General features: G+C 36.6%; 1 protein-coding gene across 1 annotated transcript; it reads left to right on the top strand.

The window, feature by feature from the left end:
- Positions 1-13,606: 13,606 nt before the first annotated feature.
- LOC311284339 (neutral cholesterol ester hydrolase 1-like) lies at positions 13,607-18,641 on the top strand. Its single transcript, XM_084399326.1, has 5 exons — positions 13,607-13,828; positions 14,822-15,053; positions 15,169-15,238; positions 15,341-15,512; positions 16,836-18,641. Exons 1-5 carry the CDS (start codon positions 13,688-13,690, stop codon positions 17,448-17,450), a joined length of 1,230 nt encoding a protein of 409 aa, XP_084255452.1. The 5' UTR covers positions 13,607-13,687; the 3' UTR covers positions 17,451-18,641.
- Positions 18,642-18,649: the final 8 nt, after the last annotated feature.

Genomic DNA, 18,649 nt, shown 5'->3' with positions numbered 1-18,649 from the left:
AAAATCGCAACTTTTCATTTTCCGTCGATCTTAGTACACGGTTTAACTACAGAAGAGTCAAGTTTTAAATAGGAAAAATATTGAAACTCTTTGGTCATTTTGAAAGAAATGCTACTGGACTAATCAGAATCAATGATCTGTGCTAAGCTATGCTAAAAGTGGTACCGTCAGACCCGGAGTTCGGCTGAATGGATTCTAAAACGGTAAAACTCAACTGTTTAACTCTGGGGGAGATGTAAAATGAGCATATTTCCGAAAAAAGTGGAGTATCCCTTTAAGAATTACTGACATTTTTGTTAGATAAAACACAGATCAATAATAAATTATATGTATTGCCATTTGTTTGCTATTGGCCATAACATGAAACCAATTATAGCACTATTATTGTAAGATCAGCTTTTAATTTAAATTTACACTTAGCATGTCCTTTGCATTTGTATGCAAGTGTCTAGCTTAATACATTGTCTTAATATTAATATCATTCTTAATATTTTGGTTCACATATTGAAAAATTAAAGTAGCAGCTTTCACCTTGTGTTCAAAGAACCATTAAAAAATCATATAGATATAGTACTTGATAGCGCAGTGATAGTGAATGATAATGATGGTGCAGGCCGCAGCCTTTGAAGTATAAAACGCTTGCAGAACGAAACCTGCACAGCAGACGAGACTGTATAGTTTAGCTTGATGTTGAAAGGCATTATTGCTAATGTCTTCAAAACAAGTGCAAGCTTGAATTGATTTGCAAACACTCTTAAAATGTACAAAACAACCAAAGTTCAGGTAGTGGGGGAAAGATCAGCAATGATAGTGTCTCTGCTCAGCTGACTGGTGCCATTTCCCTCTATGAAAGCAATAACCGGTCCCATTTAACTCCAAACATGCACGTCACTGCCAGGGGTCAAACCCAGAGCAACAAAAATCATTCACCTGATGTTCTGCAGCAGCCCAGGAAAAACAACAACTACTACAGTGATTACAGACAGAAAGAAGTGGTACTGAGGTGGTAGTATGAGGTCAATATATTGTTTTTACTATAGCAGAATGTTCATTAAAACATGTTAAAATCATGGTATTTTGTGGCATTTTTTTTTTTAAATAATTTCAGCTGGCTGTTAAAAACCACAAAAATCTCTACATACCATACTCTGAATTTTTAAGACGTGAGGAGCTGTATACTTGAGACGTCCTCTGATCTTCAGAAAAGAGGAAGATGAGAGAATAGAGATAGTGGCTTTTTATTGGGTCATAAATGCCTTCACTTCCAGTGCTAAACACACACACACAAATAGGCTGAACACACACCACCAACAGCCAACAGTCTTGGATTTGACTATAGAAAACATCCTGAAGTGAACATGAAATGGCTCACAACCCACAATCTCCATAACGTGACATATGTAACCTATACATATTTAACTTTATTCATATATATTTTATGTATATTAAATAAAAAATTTAAAAATTATTTTTACTAATTTTCTTTAGACCAACATGAACCATTATTCAAAGTAACATGAAAAAAAAAAACCGAATTAAAAAGTCAGGTTTTGGAGGAATAGTCAGTTGACCATCGTGGCTTTAACAATTATATGGTCAGAAGCTTGTTTTCCTTTCCTCAGTGCTCTTTGCCACGACCTGTAATTACCGCACAACTAAAATCATTAACACTACCCCCCCTTCACCCACCCACCTACTCTCTCTTTACCCCTCAAGCTCTCAGTCCATTCTTTCTTTTCATTCTACTCTCCTCATTCCTGAGGATGGCAGGAGTCTGAACTTCTGTAGCGTTGAGAAGGGGTGTTTAAGGGCTAAATCCCCTGAGATAGAGAGAGATTCATACAATGTCAGAGCCGAGGAGCTGGGGGTGGGGGGTGGATGGTGTCGCACAAAGAGGCAGGACCCCCTACCTTCACGGGTCATGTTGTTGTGACCACGTCACAGTGAGTGTCAATCAAGAAAGACACAGAGAGTCCTTTCATGGCACGGCTGATGTTCCAGTGATGTGGGGTATTCCCTAGACCACCTCCTCGTCGGCCTCACAGTCAAACAGCACGACTTTCATACAACCAAAACAACACTAGTGAAACAATCATTGCCTTGATGACAACATCTCAGATCTTCTATTTCTTCTCAAGAACTGGATGTACGACGCTTCAGATTTAAGGTACATGGATCACTCTGATCCACAGCTTGATAGACGTACTGTTTTGATAAAGATGCAACTAAAAGCAGTTATTGGAAGGTAAATATGGCTCAATTCTGAAGATTTTAAAAGGCAATCTCTATAACATCTATAATAGTATATAGTGCTACGTGTCTCCTCTAGAGTTTCAGAAGAGATTGCAAAAAGTCACAAAACAGCTGAGGCAAGGCTGATGCTTCAGGGAAAGAAAAACCAGACATTCAATTAGTCTCATGAGATATGAAACCTTTGAGCAATAAATTATTACGGGTTCCACAACAATATTAAGCAGCACAACTGCTTTCAACATTGATAATATTAAGAAATGTTTCTTGAGCAGCAAATCTGATCAGCATATTAGAATGATTTCTGAGGGATCATGTGACACTGAAGAGTAAAGTAAACCTAACTCAGAAATTGGGCTCTACATGAGTTCAGTGATTCAGGTTAAATGATTGTGAAATAATGATAATGCTAAACCATAACCAACACGATCAGATCACCTTGTCTATTTGTTCATCTGGCTGTTATAACTCAGGTACAGCAGCCAAACAAAATCTAAAGTTAATGATTTAAGGGTCAACAGCCCAACTAAAATGAACACTGATCACCATAACGGTGACTTAGAACCGTTTTTCTCTTTCAGTGATTCTGCTTGTTAACATCAGGTTATCTTCAATCTTGGCAATAAAAAATAAAGAGTTCTTAATTCATCTTTGACGTCTGTCAGTTATTCAATTATTTTTGTAAATTTAACTAATTTTAAATGGTTAACTTTTAAGGAATTAATTTGATTAATTATTACTCAATTCTAATTTGTTAAATTTAATTAATAATATTGCTTGTAATCTGTTGCCACAATTTTATTGAGTAGATATAGCGTATTCATTTTTACAGTGTAATGCTGAAAATTCAGCTTTGCCATCACTGGAATAAATTACATTATACTGAAACAGAAAACAGTTATTTTAAATTGCAATAATATTTCCCAATATGACTGTTTTTACAGTTTTTTTGATTAAATAAATGCAGCCTTGGTGAGCATACAAGACACTTCAAAAATATTAAAAAATATATATTTCCAAACCAAACTTTTGAAGCTTTTAAAAGTAAAATGTGTAATTTCTGCAAAGATAATGATTTTTTCCAGACAGGTTTCCCAAACACTGATAAAGGTGATAAAGGACAGTCAGGATGTGCAAATAAACAATGTTTTGATTGCACCAGAGAGCCACAATGTTTACACTTTTCAGGGAAATCAACCTACTCTTATAGTAGTTTTCATAACTATACATTAGAAAGTAGTTTGGAAAATCTTCACAACAGCAACCAAGCAGTAATAACAACACATTGCCCCACACACACACACACACATAACCACAAAAAGACAGATTTGATTCTTTTTAGAAATCTGTTCTTGCATCTGGCAGGTTTACAGTCCCAGATGTGGACCCAGTCTGGCATGGGCCTATAATCCAGCTAATGGCACATAATAACACTGAGGAAGCTGGGAAACCAAGAAAACCATCACTTTTTCCTTTCCATCTCTCCCTTGTTCTTTTATTCTCTCATTCCATCCCTTCCCTGATCAGCTGAAACACACACACACACGCTCAGGCTTGCACACACACATTCCCAGAGAATGAGAAAATCTAAAATGTCACATTTTTTCCCCGGCAAAGTAACTCACCTCGGAGCGCTCAGCATTTCCATCTCCCTGATGTTGACTCACGTCTGTGACTCTGATCAGCATTTACAGCCAGATGACATCACCTCTTTAAAAATATCTCAACACAAATATCTCAGCCACAATGGAACTGAAGCGATAACGGTCCAGACAAGGCACAGACAGGAAATCAAGGACACATTACAGGAGTGTGGCAGAATAACGAACCAACTGACTGGCCTTTATTTGCGTCTGGTCTAGTAGATTGCTCTAGACGGGTTGCTGGCCTGGCTGATACCTAGAATTACCCAGCTTGCCTATCAAGTTTAAAGGTCTGTTCACAACCATCACAATAACGAAAAGGTTTTGAAAATCATTCTAATTTTAAATTTCCACACCGCAACTAATGACAACAGCACAAAAGAACGATATAGCCTAGTTGAAATCACTTTCAGAATCGATTTATTCCGGCAGATGAACAATATAAACATTAACAGCCAATCAGAATCCAAACGACTTGGACGTGGATGATAATATTATCGCCCTTGAACGGGTGTTCAATAACAATAAAAGACTGAAATTTAAGTCATTACTCATTTGTGAATGCACATATTCAGATTTTTTATGAATAACCAAATACATTTTAGTCTCACTCTGGTCCATAAAGTTATCATTTAGATGGATTTACAGACTATATCTGTGCTGTTCAGAGGTGGCATGCATTGACACTGCAATTACAATGGCATAAATAATATGCGAAAAATTTGACACTCAAATTTTGTGAACTATCCCTTTAATTAAGTTCTCAAATATGTTTCAGATTAGTATCAAGTTTACATCAGGACTCAAACAAAAAATGAGTATGCGTATAGAGTCAAATAAATGTGGATAGCATAGACCAGATCATTTTAGTACTGAAATCTCTTACATTTGATTTCAGACTCTGGTATCTTGGTAAATCTGAGAACAGTTTGTGAAATTATTGCGATCTTTTCTGATACTCCAGAGAGATTACTAAAGTCTGTTTCTCAAGTTCAAAACATGTTCTCCAGTTAATCTCGTTGCGGTCTAATAATCATTTGTGATATATTAAATTGTTCTTTTCTTTTCCTTTCCTCTATACAACAGCATCAGGACTGGTCTCAGCACCTCCTCACTGTTAGACTTTTCTGTAATTTCTACAGTTATTTACTTTAAATCCCCCAGTATTATACTGCTATTTCTCTTTACAGTAAATAACTGTGATTCCCATTGCATCATGGGAATTTTCTGTGACACCAAACACCACATACAGAGACTTACTGTATTTTTTACATTTGCTGTATACTACTGTGTTTGACGTAACTGTCTCTCTGACTGGCACCATTTCCTAATTTTTGCCTTACACCGTCTACAACGCTATAATAGCCAGAGGCTGTCTATATTGGACACATTGAAGCGACCAGACCATTCATGCAAAATGCAAACCTGTTTGTTCCTTGTCAGAAATAGTGCGAGCGCTTGGACTCAGAGTACCGTACGTCAGAAATATAACGGGGCATCACTATACACTGTCTGGGATTTGTCATGTCGCGCCGGTGCATCCAGTGTAATATCACTGGGATAGTTCACAGGAAAAAAGTCATTGTTTGCCAAACCTCATGTTGTGTCAAATAGGGATGCACAGAAATTTCGACTACCAAAAATCAGCGTGTTTAGCGTTTTGTCTGCTTGACTTTCTGTCTGGTGTATTACAAGTCTTATAAATGCATAATATTATGGGTGTGCGACATCAACGATAATACTGTAATTGGTGTTTTAACGACGTGCAAGCTGGCACGATCGAGTATGTCAATTCGAGTATCACAAATTTTTCTCATAGCATAGCAACAGTGTTGCCAGTAAGTTACTGTAAAAAACCCTTGTAATGTCTAACAGTGCTGTTTAAGAGATAAAAGTGTTACCCAACACTGACACCACAGACTCTGAAGCACGACCTGGTTCCTCCCTGAAGGCACAATAATGCAGTTACACACCCAGCTGAGCTCAAAAAGCTGACCCTGTTTCTCCACGCACTGAAACTCCATCCACTCTCCCCTTACAGAACTTACAGTAAAAGACACAAGAAGAGAAGGGACAAAAAATGAGGGACAGTGCAGAGAAAGACGACACAGATTCCCAGGATCCAAATTCAGTGTTGCATAACCCCAATATGAAATGTGATCTGGCCTCTAAGCACTGAGAAGGAGCAGAGGAGCATCTTAACTGGGTCAAACTGAGTTCTCCAGTCACACGGAGGAGTTGCGCAGGGTCACCGCAGAGAAATGTATACAGTCTCACACCCTTAACATCTTAATTGTGTCCAGGGACAGAAAAAAGAGGAGGTATAGATTGAGAAAGGAAGAGAGTGGTAGATAAAACAAATAAAGCTTCTTCAAAATGGGCTATATGTAAGAATTTATGCAAATATTGCATTTTATTGCAAATGTTTGAACAGCTAGTAGCGAGATTTAAAAAACAAGACCTTCCCAGGTTGTCTATCTTAGCCTGTAGACCGTCAGAACAACACAGACTCCCACACAAACGTACAGCTCAACCAGTGTATAGTCCAATTTTTGAAGAATTAATTCTTATGAGCCGGTACTTTTTAGTGAATCAAAAACATAGCACAAACAGCGTAGTCAGATTCCTGAATAAACAAATATTATGAGCTGGTTCTTTTTAGTGAATTTAAAATATATATGTATAATATATAATTTATATCAAATAAACCAATAAAAAAATAATAATGTGAACAACGTAGTCTAATGCCCGAACAAATGACTCTTCTGATCTGGTTATTTTTAGTGAATCAAAACATACAGCACAAACAGTAGTCTGAATCACAAAAGAATGACTCTTTTTATGAGCTGGTTCTTTTTAGTAAAGCAAAAACTTAGATCAATAGCGTAGTCCAGTTCCCAAACAAACATAACCACTCGTATGTGCTGGTTCATTTTTGCGAGTCAAAACACAGCATGAATGGTTTAAACCGAATCACAAAAGAATGACTCTTATGAACAGGTTCTTTTTGGTGAATAAAAAACAAACAAAAAACAGACATGTTCGACTTGAAGCAGACCGATCAGTGTATGACATCAAGGTACAGAGAGAGCGATTAAAGAGCAGATGGTGCCGTACGCTTTCAAATTGTAACTTTGTCAGCACCGATCGGTCCGCGCAGCGCTGCTTCAAGTCAAACACACCTATTAATAAAGTGAACAACACAAGTCTGATTCCCAAACAGACAACCCTTATGAGCTGGTTCTTTTGAGCGAATCAAAACACATACAGCATGCAGGAACAATGTATACATATTCTATAGAAATTTTTACCGAACTCGTTTTATAATCAATTTCATCAAGTCGCAATGAGCTTACAAGTCTACAGTCTACAAACCTCCAGCTGTGCCAAAGTGGGAATAAACATGCATGCATGTACAGAACGAACAGGCAGCACTCTTCACCACAGTCCCTTTCCCTCCCTCTTCTTCTAAAGGTCAATAGGTCACATTCCTTATCCTGATTTGGGCCTCAGCTATAAAGAGGCAAGCTATGCTAGTGTGTATTTGTGTAACAGGAAATCTGTACCAAACATGTTACACTTAATAGCTGTAGACAGTAAAGGTTGCAGGTAGATCAACCAATTCATGAAACATCTAATGCAAAGCACCGCTGGATCTAGAGGCTCTTTTGATCAAACAAGATGTGATGCTCAACAGAAGAGACAAGGACCAATATTAACTCTTCAATCCAGCCTCCAGCAACTGATGGCTGATGGGATAAAAGGGCAGGAAAAGTTTGATCTCATCACCTAAAAATCCATTTTGTGCATTCCAACGCACCGCAAGAGAACAGGATCAGGAGTGACAGAATACTGAGCAGTATGCTATTATGCAATTCTGACACTGTCATTTGTTTCATTCCTGAATGAATCTATTAAATTCACGGAATGAATGACTCAATGACGGGCTGAATTAAAAATAGCAATCTATGAATTTGTACAAGAACAGCGCCCAGACACTTTTTCAGTGACTTTTATTCCAAAAGCATTTTCCCATTTGTTTTTTGTTTTTCCCATAGACATATTTAAGAAGTCTTTGCTAAAGATTTATAACCCATGAACCAAACCAACCAGTTACGAGGTGAATTACCTATATTACAAATTGATTCAAAGCAAAAAGGTATCTGATAATCAGACAAAAGTACAAGATTGTGTACTTAACGGTTTTAATGAACTACAATCCCATGAAGCATTGAGAGTGACAATTGAATTAAAATGGAGAAATATAAAACTATTCATTTAAAGTAGTTTTTTTACAGACAGACATATGAATATCAGATTTAACAAGAGTAGCATAACAAAAAAATCAGTTGAATGACTGATTCAATGACTTGCTCATAAAGTCAGTCAGTTGTTTTTGAACAAATCGACTGAATGAATTATTCACTCACTTGACATTGTGCCATCACCTACACCTAGCATAACGATGACGTAACCTGCAGAAAGATTCTGTAAAAATCTCCACCACTAATACAGACTGGAATATGCAAACAGAGAAAAGTCCTAGTGCTGTTGGATTATATCAACTGGAACTACTTGTTCTATGGGTTTGTTTGATTCCTTAACCATAACCGAACACAGTGGAAAAAATCCAATAGAATTTCACTGAAGGAGAGACCTGTGGGTTTATTGCTCAAGGACATAATGGTGATCAGGGTTCCCAGAAATTCTCCACTTCATGAATCACCCATTCCGAAACCAGATTTTTAACCACTACCACCACCACCCTTCCCTGTGCTAAATCCTTGCCCAAATTCTTCACAAATGTACCATGAGTTTCTCATTAAAACATTTCAGTTACCCTGTGGGTAGCTGGCATTAGCAATAATTCGGCACAAGCGTTTCGATAACGACAACAAAGGAGTACTGACAGCTCGACAGATCATTACAATTGCTCTCAGGAAATGATGGAGACAAATAGAGCAAAACATCTGATTATCCAATGCCATTAGCACAAATATCTAAGCATTTCTGTTACCTAGATAACATCAGCTCTCTTCAAAGTAGAGAGTTAGTGGACAGGGGAGAACCTAAAGAACAAAGCTGGTGTACTAGACATGATAAAACACGATGAGAATGAGCAATGAGTAATAGATAGCTGTACTAACGTCAGTGCGGTGACAAGTAACTTAAGGCCCTGATATACTCACAGCGAAGTTCTTTTTCATTCACCACCACTTAGGGATAAAGAGAAGTTCGAAACATCCGACCACACTGCTGAGAACGGCGTATAGATAATACATAAATATGTGCAGCATGCTTTCCTCTAAATAACAAAATTGATAAAAGAAATTACAAAAATGACAGTGGTGAGAAAACAGCAGTAAAGAAAGCATCTGATCATAGCGGCATGGGCATGTTTGCACCAGCTCTGCAATTCAGCACTCGTCACCATACATTTATTTATAGCACTTAGTACTGAACATGACAGTGTCAGCGTCGCTTTCAATAAGAACCATTACTTCAATGTCAAATATAAAGCAGCTCTCCAGTGCGTTCGTGTTTTTACTCGTGGCTGACCTCGATGGAATAAACAGAAGAAATGAACCAGAGAAGATTTCCATGACAAAGTAGGCGGAGCCTCAGAGCACACCTATGAAATCACCATGGACCAATGGCAGCTCAAAGGTGTTTACCGGCCGAAGCTGGTCTGAATTAACTTTGTTATGCCTTGATTTTGTTCTAAATGACATCACACCAGTTCGTTTGCTATGCTAGCTACAAAAGCTATTTCCAACGTACAATAATCAAGCATTAATTATTTGTGTGATGTATTGAATTGATAGATTAGATAGGCTACCAAATTTCTTTAAATGTGTCATAGCTGTTAAATTTAGGTATCTTTACTCAAAACGTGCGGAAATCTACACCAACAAATTAAGTGCAAATTGTTACCTCAATTTTGTTGAGAAGATCCTACAGGTTTGTTTTTACAGTGTACCCACAAGCACTGCATTCTTTTAATGTTTGAGTATGGGGCCAAAGGGCTGTAGGGTTGGGAGGGGTCAGGGTATGCCTGTGTGTTTAAATGGGGGTGCGAGATGCTGAAAAATCAGTGCTCACACTGTGGTCAGGATACCACCACAGAAATGTGCATTTCCTTCACAGGACATAATTTAAAGCATCACTTATAATAAAACTTTAGTGCATATTAGTCTGCAAAACCCTGTGTTTGACATAAACCATTTGAAACGGTGCTGAGTCTCAGTGAAGTTTACAGTACTGACTGCAGTAAAGTTTAAAACTTTCACATTACAGGACATGATTTTCACTTTTTTACTCTATTAATACTACAGCAATGACTTAAAGGAGAGAAATCAAACTTGACGCCAAGGTTGGAGTCTCTTAAAGTCTACAAGGCAGCTTTCTGCACCTCAAGATTCGCTCTGGAATGTCAGATGACGTCATGTATTTGGGATCGGGTTTCCTCCGACTAAAAGATCCGGTCTACAATATGATCCACAACCCAAATTTGTGTTTTTCTAAAACACTACAAAAACAGATTTTGTGACCGTCTGTTTTTTCTTTCGCAACTGTTTACATTTGAACACTATCATTCCCAAAGGAAACGGGGTATAACAAAGTGTCAACACTGCAACATTTAAACACTCCCCTTCTAATCAATGAAGCTGTCTACTTAGGGAGTCGAAGTCATTTCGATTCGGTTCAACGAAGCGACTCAGAGATTCTTTTACAGCGTGACATAATTGTGTCATCATGTGATTTCATAAAAACAACTGCATTGATTAAACAGACACAATCAACTCATAAACATTTCCAAATTCCAATGTTTTGATATATAAGCATCTTTAATTTAATAGTTTTATCTTCATCATTTATTTTGTTGTCAAATGTCAATGCTTCACTGTAGTTCCCTCATTTAAACTGTAAAGAATACATTTATACATCTATATGTGTGTGTGTGTGTGTGTGTGTGTGTGTGTGTGTGTGTGTGTGTGTGTGTGTGTGTGTGTGTTATATCTCTTAGGAAGTTTACAACCCATCAATCAAATCCTCAAAACGCTCCAAATACTGTACAGTCAGCTCTATCGTCTGAGACAGACGGTTCTCAGTTCAATGAGTGTATTTTTGAATCGAGAACCTAAGGGACTGATCAAGTCTGATTAAAGAACTGATTAAAGAACAGTGCTGCCAATGATAATACGATCTTTTAAAGCTTACTTACGAGAAACGCAACCCTGACTGTTTTTGTGAACAGGTTCAACTGATTCATTGAAAAGATTCGACTCAAAAGAACGCCAATTCTACAATGTAAGTTCACTCACACAGCTTCCCATTAGAACGCCGTAGACAACTTTGTTAATGGCATTGACAATGTATACGGAACTGGATTTTATGTATACAATATGTCATACGTCATACTCATTGCATTGACGTTACAACCAGGAGTTAAAAATTACATTATTCGCGTGACGCTTAAGCAAACAACTTGATGCTGGGAATTGACGTGTCACTTTCCAGATGTCTTTGGCATCTTTACCCGACTTATACTTACATAAAAATGTTATGTGTATTAGACCTAATGAAATGCGAGATGATTATATTATACAAACAGGCCCCCGTGTAGATGGAAAAAAAAAACGTTTCGTAACGAAACGGTATCGAATTCCAGAATTTTCCGAGAAAGAAGCAGTGGACAGAATTACTAAGTCTCCTCTGTTTATTCTCACTTGGACATTACGAGTGTTGTGGAAGTGAATTTTGATAAAGCAGTACAATGAGGATAACGAGTTATTACTTTTTTTCTAGCATAAAAAAACACACACAAGCACATAGCCTAAATTTGCAGTATTAGGCTACTAGGCTGCAATTGTCAAAATATACTCATGTAAAAGCGAAGTAAATCAGCTCACGCAAATGTTTATGTGTTTAAAACACTAAGTTTCGTTTAGGTTTCGTTTCGTTTTCCATTAAATTCAAGACTTCCCTTTCCCATCAATGAGGCAAACCGGCTCGCGCTTTTCTGCAACTTGAAACTTTTCGAAACAATGTCTCCAGGCGCTTCGTAAAATACATTACTTTGAAGAAAAACGCGTCTACTTACCTTGGATTCAGTAAATCTTGCTTATTAACACTTTAGTCCCTAAATGCCCGAAATAGAAAGCATGTCATTCCGTTGCTGCGAAGTCCACGGTGGACCAGACCAGACCAGTGTGGAATTCCGCCATGTCAATTATGTGGAAGCGCACATGGGGGTGTAGAACCGTGTTTACCGTATTACACCAAATACTCTCCCGATCCATTCCAGCAGTAACCGCATCCGCAGAAATGTCTGATGATGATGCAGATAAAGGGGGATGTTAGGAGAGATTGTCCTGTGAAGACAAATTAGGCTCGACCAGGCCAGCGTGAAAGCAGTATATTTTTTATAAATGCTCTTAATCTATCTCTCTTGTGGAAATGTGACTAGCTTGAAATAGAAATAAGTTGATTTTTAAAAAATAAATAATTGTATATTATACAATATATACATTCATATTTATTTATTTATTTATAATATGATTTAGGAGGCAAATTGTATACAACCTAATAATAATAATAATAATAATACATTTGTTTATTTCAAAATACAAAGCATACAACTCATGTAAAACGCATTACTGGTTTAAAAGTCATGTGCTTTATCCACAGACGTATTAAGTTCCTTTTTGTACGTTCCACATCCTCAAAAATGATACACAGGATTTTGTTTAGTAGTGGTGCAACCTGTCTATAATTTCACACTCCCATCATCACATTCCATGGCTACACATACTGTTTTATTATAACTGTGTATTGGTCTTAAATGTTCATCTAATATTTATTGTATTATTATGACATTCCAAACTCACGAATCAAAGTTTTTGAAACACTTTTTATTTGCCGAGGAATCTTGCTTTTGCTTGCCATAATAATGTGATTGACGTTTGCGTGATATGAGTGAACAGCTACAGTAATATATTTTTTGGTTTTTGTTGAAATGCTATATTTAGCCTAATTAAGTAAAAAAAAGAAAAAGAAAAAGATTTCAAGTGTGGGTTTTATGGAGTGACCATTTTATAAAGATGAACTACAGCGCCACTTAGTGGTCATTAACATTACAGTAACCACTAGATCAGATCTCGTATTTAAAACAGATTTGTTCTCAGTCTGGGAAGCAACTATCAGGATATTAATAATTATCAGCATTATCAAGATGACTCATATTATACATCAATATAGGCATATCTCTATAAACTGAATCGTAGTAGTAGTAATAGTATCTTTAGTAAAAGTAGTAAAAGAGTAAAACACGTGTAGAGCTTGTATAGTTGGGCTGACATATGTCTGATATACAGTACATTCCAATGTGACGTATGTAAACAACTGTTACTCAAAGAGTGCTGTTACATGACTGAGTGTGAACAATACTTCAAAATAAAAGTCGCCGTCTTCTGGCAGTGCAGAAAAAAATAAAAATCAACAAGATATGTCGTTTACTTCGCGTAAATATCGCTTAATTCGAAAAGTCATGTGTAGTAAAATGAATACTAAACATCAGCGAATAATTTAAACACAATGTACACAAATAAAAAATATGGATTTAGAGTTCTCATACCTGAGGACTTTTAAAGTAAAATTTGCTGTGATTTCAAAACCACTGCTCTCTGGGGTCAGATGAGGTATTACAACATCATACAGTCAGTCACTATGTTAACCCTGAGACCGGTATAGTTTTATAAGTTTCTTGTGTTTCTTTAACTTAACCCATCATAATGATGCGGTCTATTTTGATCGTGGCGATTTTACTGTCAATAGCAGCTGCTTATTATATTTATCTGCCTCTGCCCAGCACTATATCAGAGCCATGGAAACTGATGTTTATGGATGCAATATTGCGTGGTGTAATGCATGTGGTAAGCTTTTGCATTTGTTTACATTATATAGAATATGCATTATATGTCATTCCAATCCAGAATTTAAGCGAAATTGTTTAATATTACATAAAAAAAGTGAAAAGCTTGAATAAAGTTTAATAACTTTGATAACAAATATAAATTGCTACAATTTGTGTTAAAAAAATTGATTATTTGTCTTTTTAAAAGTTTTTTAATGCAATTTTAATTTGTATGATTGTTGCATTCTTTTAAATGTTGACCTCTGATGTGGGAAATGCCACAATCACCAAACATTTAATGTTTTTAAATCTACCAATTTTTCGTGCTTGGTTAATTTGAGTTAGATTACTATGTCTAATATCTTTCAATAATAAAAATAATAAAATTTGAGAAATCAAACTATCAGAATCTTTAGTACCTTATCCTTATGTTCCAAATGGAATTTTCTTAAAGAGATTTTCTGACCCTTTTAGGGTGTGTAACAATGATAATCTCTATTTTTTTTTTTTACATAGAGCTTAATTAGCTCACGATCTAGGACTGAGCCGACCTTTCAATGTTGTAAAGTACGCTGCGTCATGGGATTAAATTCGATTACTTATCGTTTCACCATTTTACTTCAATTAATTGAATATCACTTCAACAGAGTGTATTACAATTTTGACTTTTGTATAATTGTTGTATTATTTTAATTATTGACTTCTGATAATGGGAATTTCAAAAATCACCAAACATTTTAATGTGTTTAAATCTACTGACTTTTCATGCTTGGTTAATTTAAGTTCGATTATGCTAGATCAAATATCTGTCAATAATACAAATTAAAAATGTGGGATATGAGCCTGTAATGCTTTTAGAAATGCTATAGTAAAACTGCCATACTTTTCCTTAGGACCTTCCTTATGTTCCTTCTAAAGAAATGGAATTTTCTTAAAGAGATTTTCAGACCCTTATAGGGGGTTTAACAATCCTGCTCTCTAATCCTACTAACTTTTAGTATTTTTTTCATAGAGCTTTTTAGCTCACAATCTTGGACTGAGTCGACCTTTTGATGTTGCTAAGTACGCTGCGTCATGGGATGAAATAAAGGGTCCACAGTCCAGCCCAGCCATCCGGGTCACTGATACTCATTTTGGAGGAGTGGAAGCACAAGTGTTCGAGCCCACTGCATCAGACCAGGAGCTGCATTTGAAAAGAGGTGTGGTCTATTTCCATGGAGGTGGATGGACGCTCGGCAGTGGAAGTAGGTTAAATGCATGTGATGATTTCATATAAAGAAATCTGTTTAAAAATGAATGTTGTTGGCAGAAGTAGTGAGAAAAAATACATCGTTTATTTCTTTTCTTTTTTTCTTTAAGAGATGCAAACATATTTCCTTCAGTGCAGGACCATGGCTGAAGAGTTGGATGCGGTTGTAATATCAATTGAGTAAGCAATGCATGTTGTCTACTGTGTCATTTTATTGCTACATCCTTAACAAACTCAAATTTGTTAATTACTGGCTGTCATTTGTATGATTTGTATGTTCAGGTACAGCCTGGCTCCAAATGCACGTTTCCCAGATCAGTATAATGAAGCCATTCAGGCCTCAAAACACATCCTGACAGCTGAGGTGTTGGGTCGGTACCACATAGACCCAAATAGAGTGGCTGTGTCAGGTGACAGCGCCGGGGCCAACCTAGCCACCGCTGTGGTGCAACAGGTACGACAAATCCCTACAAATTCATTTTCAATATTGAGGAAAAGGAATCCACAACAGTGTTATTTTAGTTTAGTTTTAATAAAATTTTGTAACGCGAGTTACGTAATCAGATTAATTTACTAGTAAAGTAACACACTACTTTTAATTTAAATATCTGAGTTATTTTTTCAAACAAGTAATGCAAGTTACTTTGTCTTCCCATTTATTGACTGACAGCTCTCCTGTGTTGAGAGAAATCAGAAGTAAAGGTGCGCTGTGTGAACATGACGCTTATTATAGTTCTAGACTTAATGTGAGAAGGCATTTACCCATCTCACTTGCACAAAAACAGATTCAGTATTCCTCAAATGAATAAAAAAATGCAAATTCATAATATTATGCAGAAATTACACAAATATTCTTTATGTATTTAATCTCACTTTATTAAAGGGATAGTTCACCCAACAATGAAAATTGTGTCATCATTTACTCACCCCAAACTTGTTTCAAACCTGTATGAGTTTCTTTCTTCTGTTGAACACAAAAATATATATTTTAAAGAATGTCGGTAACCAAACAGTTGATGGGCCCCATTGACATCCATAGTATTTTTTTCCTATCATGCAAGTCAATGGGGTCCAACAACTGTTTGATTACCGACATAACCGACAGGTTTGGAACAACTTGAGGGTGAGTAAATGATGACAGAATTATACCTTTTAGCAATATCTTTGATGCTGTCCTTCGACTCAATTACAATTCAATACAAATCAACATTACTAATAAGCAAAAATGACTTAAGATAAGCGTCACATTTGTGTTAAAAGTTTTTTTGCTGAAGTATGAGTGTTGAACTTTCTTCTCCTGTGTCTTATTCTTCTGCATTCCAGAAGGGCAGCACAGCTGAAAGGTTTGTTTGAGCTGCGCCCTCTAGTGTACAGGCTTACATTTACAATTCATTCAGCCTGAGGCTAATTTATTTAGCTTTTGGTGTGAAAAAGCCTTTAATTTTTTTTATTAAACTATATATTTTTTGTTATTAAAAACAAATAAGCAAGCCTAGCCCAGGTGAGAAAAAGTAATGCAAAAATAACGTAATGGATTACTTCCCATAAAAAGTAACTAAGTAACGCAATTAGTTACTTTTTACAGAGTAACGCAATATTGTAATGCATTACTTTTAAAAGTAACTTTCCCCAAAACTGTATATGTTGCTCTTTAGGGTTCATTTATTTTTATTTCAGTTTTAGTTTTTATGTATTTCCAGTTAATAGTTTTAGTTCAAGGCAACATTTCTCATTTTTGTATATTACAATTTTTCAACTATTATTTATTTGTTCACAGATGGCTTTGGACCGTAGTGTTTCTATTAAATTCAAAGTGCAGGCCCTTCTCTACCCTGTGCTTCAAGCCCTGGACTTCAACACACCTTCATACCAGCAGAACGCCCACATTCCCATCCTGCACCGTCCAATCATGGCCCGCTTTTGGCTGGAGTACCTAAACGGGGATCCAAGGCTCGTTACATCTTTGCTGGCAAACAACCACACGGCTCAGGGCCAGGAGATGGCAGCGGCCAGAGCCAAGATCAACTGGACCAAGCTCCTTCCGGTGGCCTTTCAGAAGAACTATAAACCCGTGGTTCCGCTTCACGGAGACCCAGAGCTGGTGGAGAAGCTGCCAGGCCTGCTGGATGTGAGAGCGGCACCTTTACTTGCTGAAACTGAAGTGCTGAGGGCCCTGCCGCCCGCCTACATCATGACCTGTGAGCACGACGTGCTGAGAGACGACGGACTCATGTACGCCACGCGACTGGAAGAAGCCGGAGTCCATGTCACCGTTGATCACTATGAAGATGGGTTCCATGGATGCCTTAGTTTCGCTTTCGGGCCCTTTCGATTCTCTGTGGGGTTTCGAAGTTTTAAGAACTACATCCGTTGGTTGAAGGAGAACCTCTAGCAGAGCTAACGTATTCTGTTGTTATGTTAAATATATTTAGATTTTTAAACATTCTCAAATTTTTAGTTTTTAAATTTAAACTGCTATGCAACATGTCAATGCAACTGATTATATGTGAAGAATTGAATGGGAATGAAGTGTAGTGCAGTGATCAGGCCCAAAGCTACTGAAATAATGTTTCAATAACAATATTCTATTGTTTCTGTAGCAGTGGGCTTAAGCTACAGTACTTTGTATTACATGGATAATGCCACATAATGCAAAATGATCCTGATTATACAAATATTATAAATAATTCTGCAGAGTGTGACCAAAAAAAATTATATATATATATTTATACATATATATGTGTGCGTGTGTGTGTGTGTGTGTGTTTGTGTATATTTACATATATAACACACACACACATATATACACGCATATACATACATTTATACATATAAATAAATATATATATATATAAATTACCAGTTATAATGCCTTTTTACAAGTGTGTCAAAGCAGATCAATTCAGAATTTGAAGTAAAACAGGATACTTATTGCAATAAGGTTTCATTTCTTGTTTTTCCAAATGTTCTATGAACAGATGGGAAGACAAGTTAGTTCATGTCTCTCACACTCCAGATTTGCAGTGGTGTGCATTTTTGTGTATGCGCACGCACAAGCATGCAATTGTGCTCTCTGCCCTAGTTTTGTGCAGCTGCATCTGGGCGTGAAGTCTGCACAGATGCACATCACCATGCCTCAAGGAGTGCATCATTTATCTTAGTGAATAATACATTCTGAATGCATGCATTTATTTCCTTGGGAAATAAACCATTGGTATCGCTGATTTTCAGCGGAATCTGTGAAACAGAAAAAAAAGATCTGTGAAATGGTTAAATATCAATTCATATGAAGGAATTCAAAATGAATCATACATTTTATTCAAGATACCAGTATTAAAAAATCATAATTTTAAACCATGTAAACCATGTGCTTTGTCCACAGAATTATTGAAGGTTTCACATTCTCAGGCATGGCATACTGTACCTGGGACTTTGTTTTGTCAGTACATTTCATAATTTCACACTTCCATCACATTCTACTGTGTCATCATCATGCAATGTAAAATGATGTGTTATATGTCATATTTATTAATATAGTATATATGAATATGTTTGATACCCCAAGATCATTAATAACAGTAAAGTGAAGAG

The sequence above is a fragment of the Rutilus rutilus genome, assembly GCF_951802725.1.
Source record: "Rutilus rutilus genome assembly, chromosome: 24".
NCBI lineage: Eukaryota > Metazoa > Chordata > Actinopteri > Cypriniformes > Leuciscidae > Rutilus > Rutilus rutilus.
This window is presented reverse-complemented; position numbering and strand designations above follow the sequence as displayed.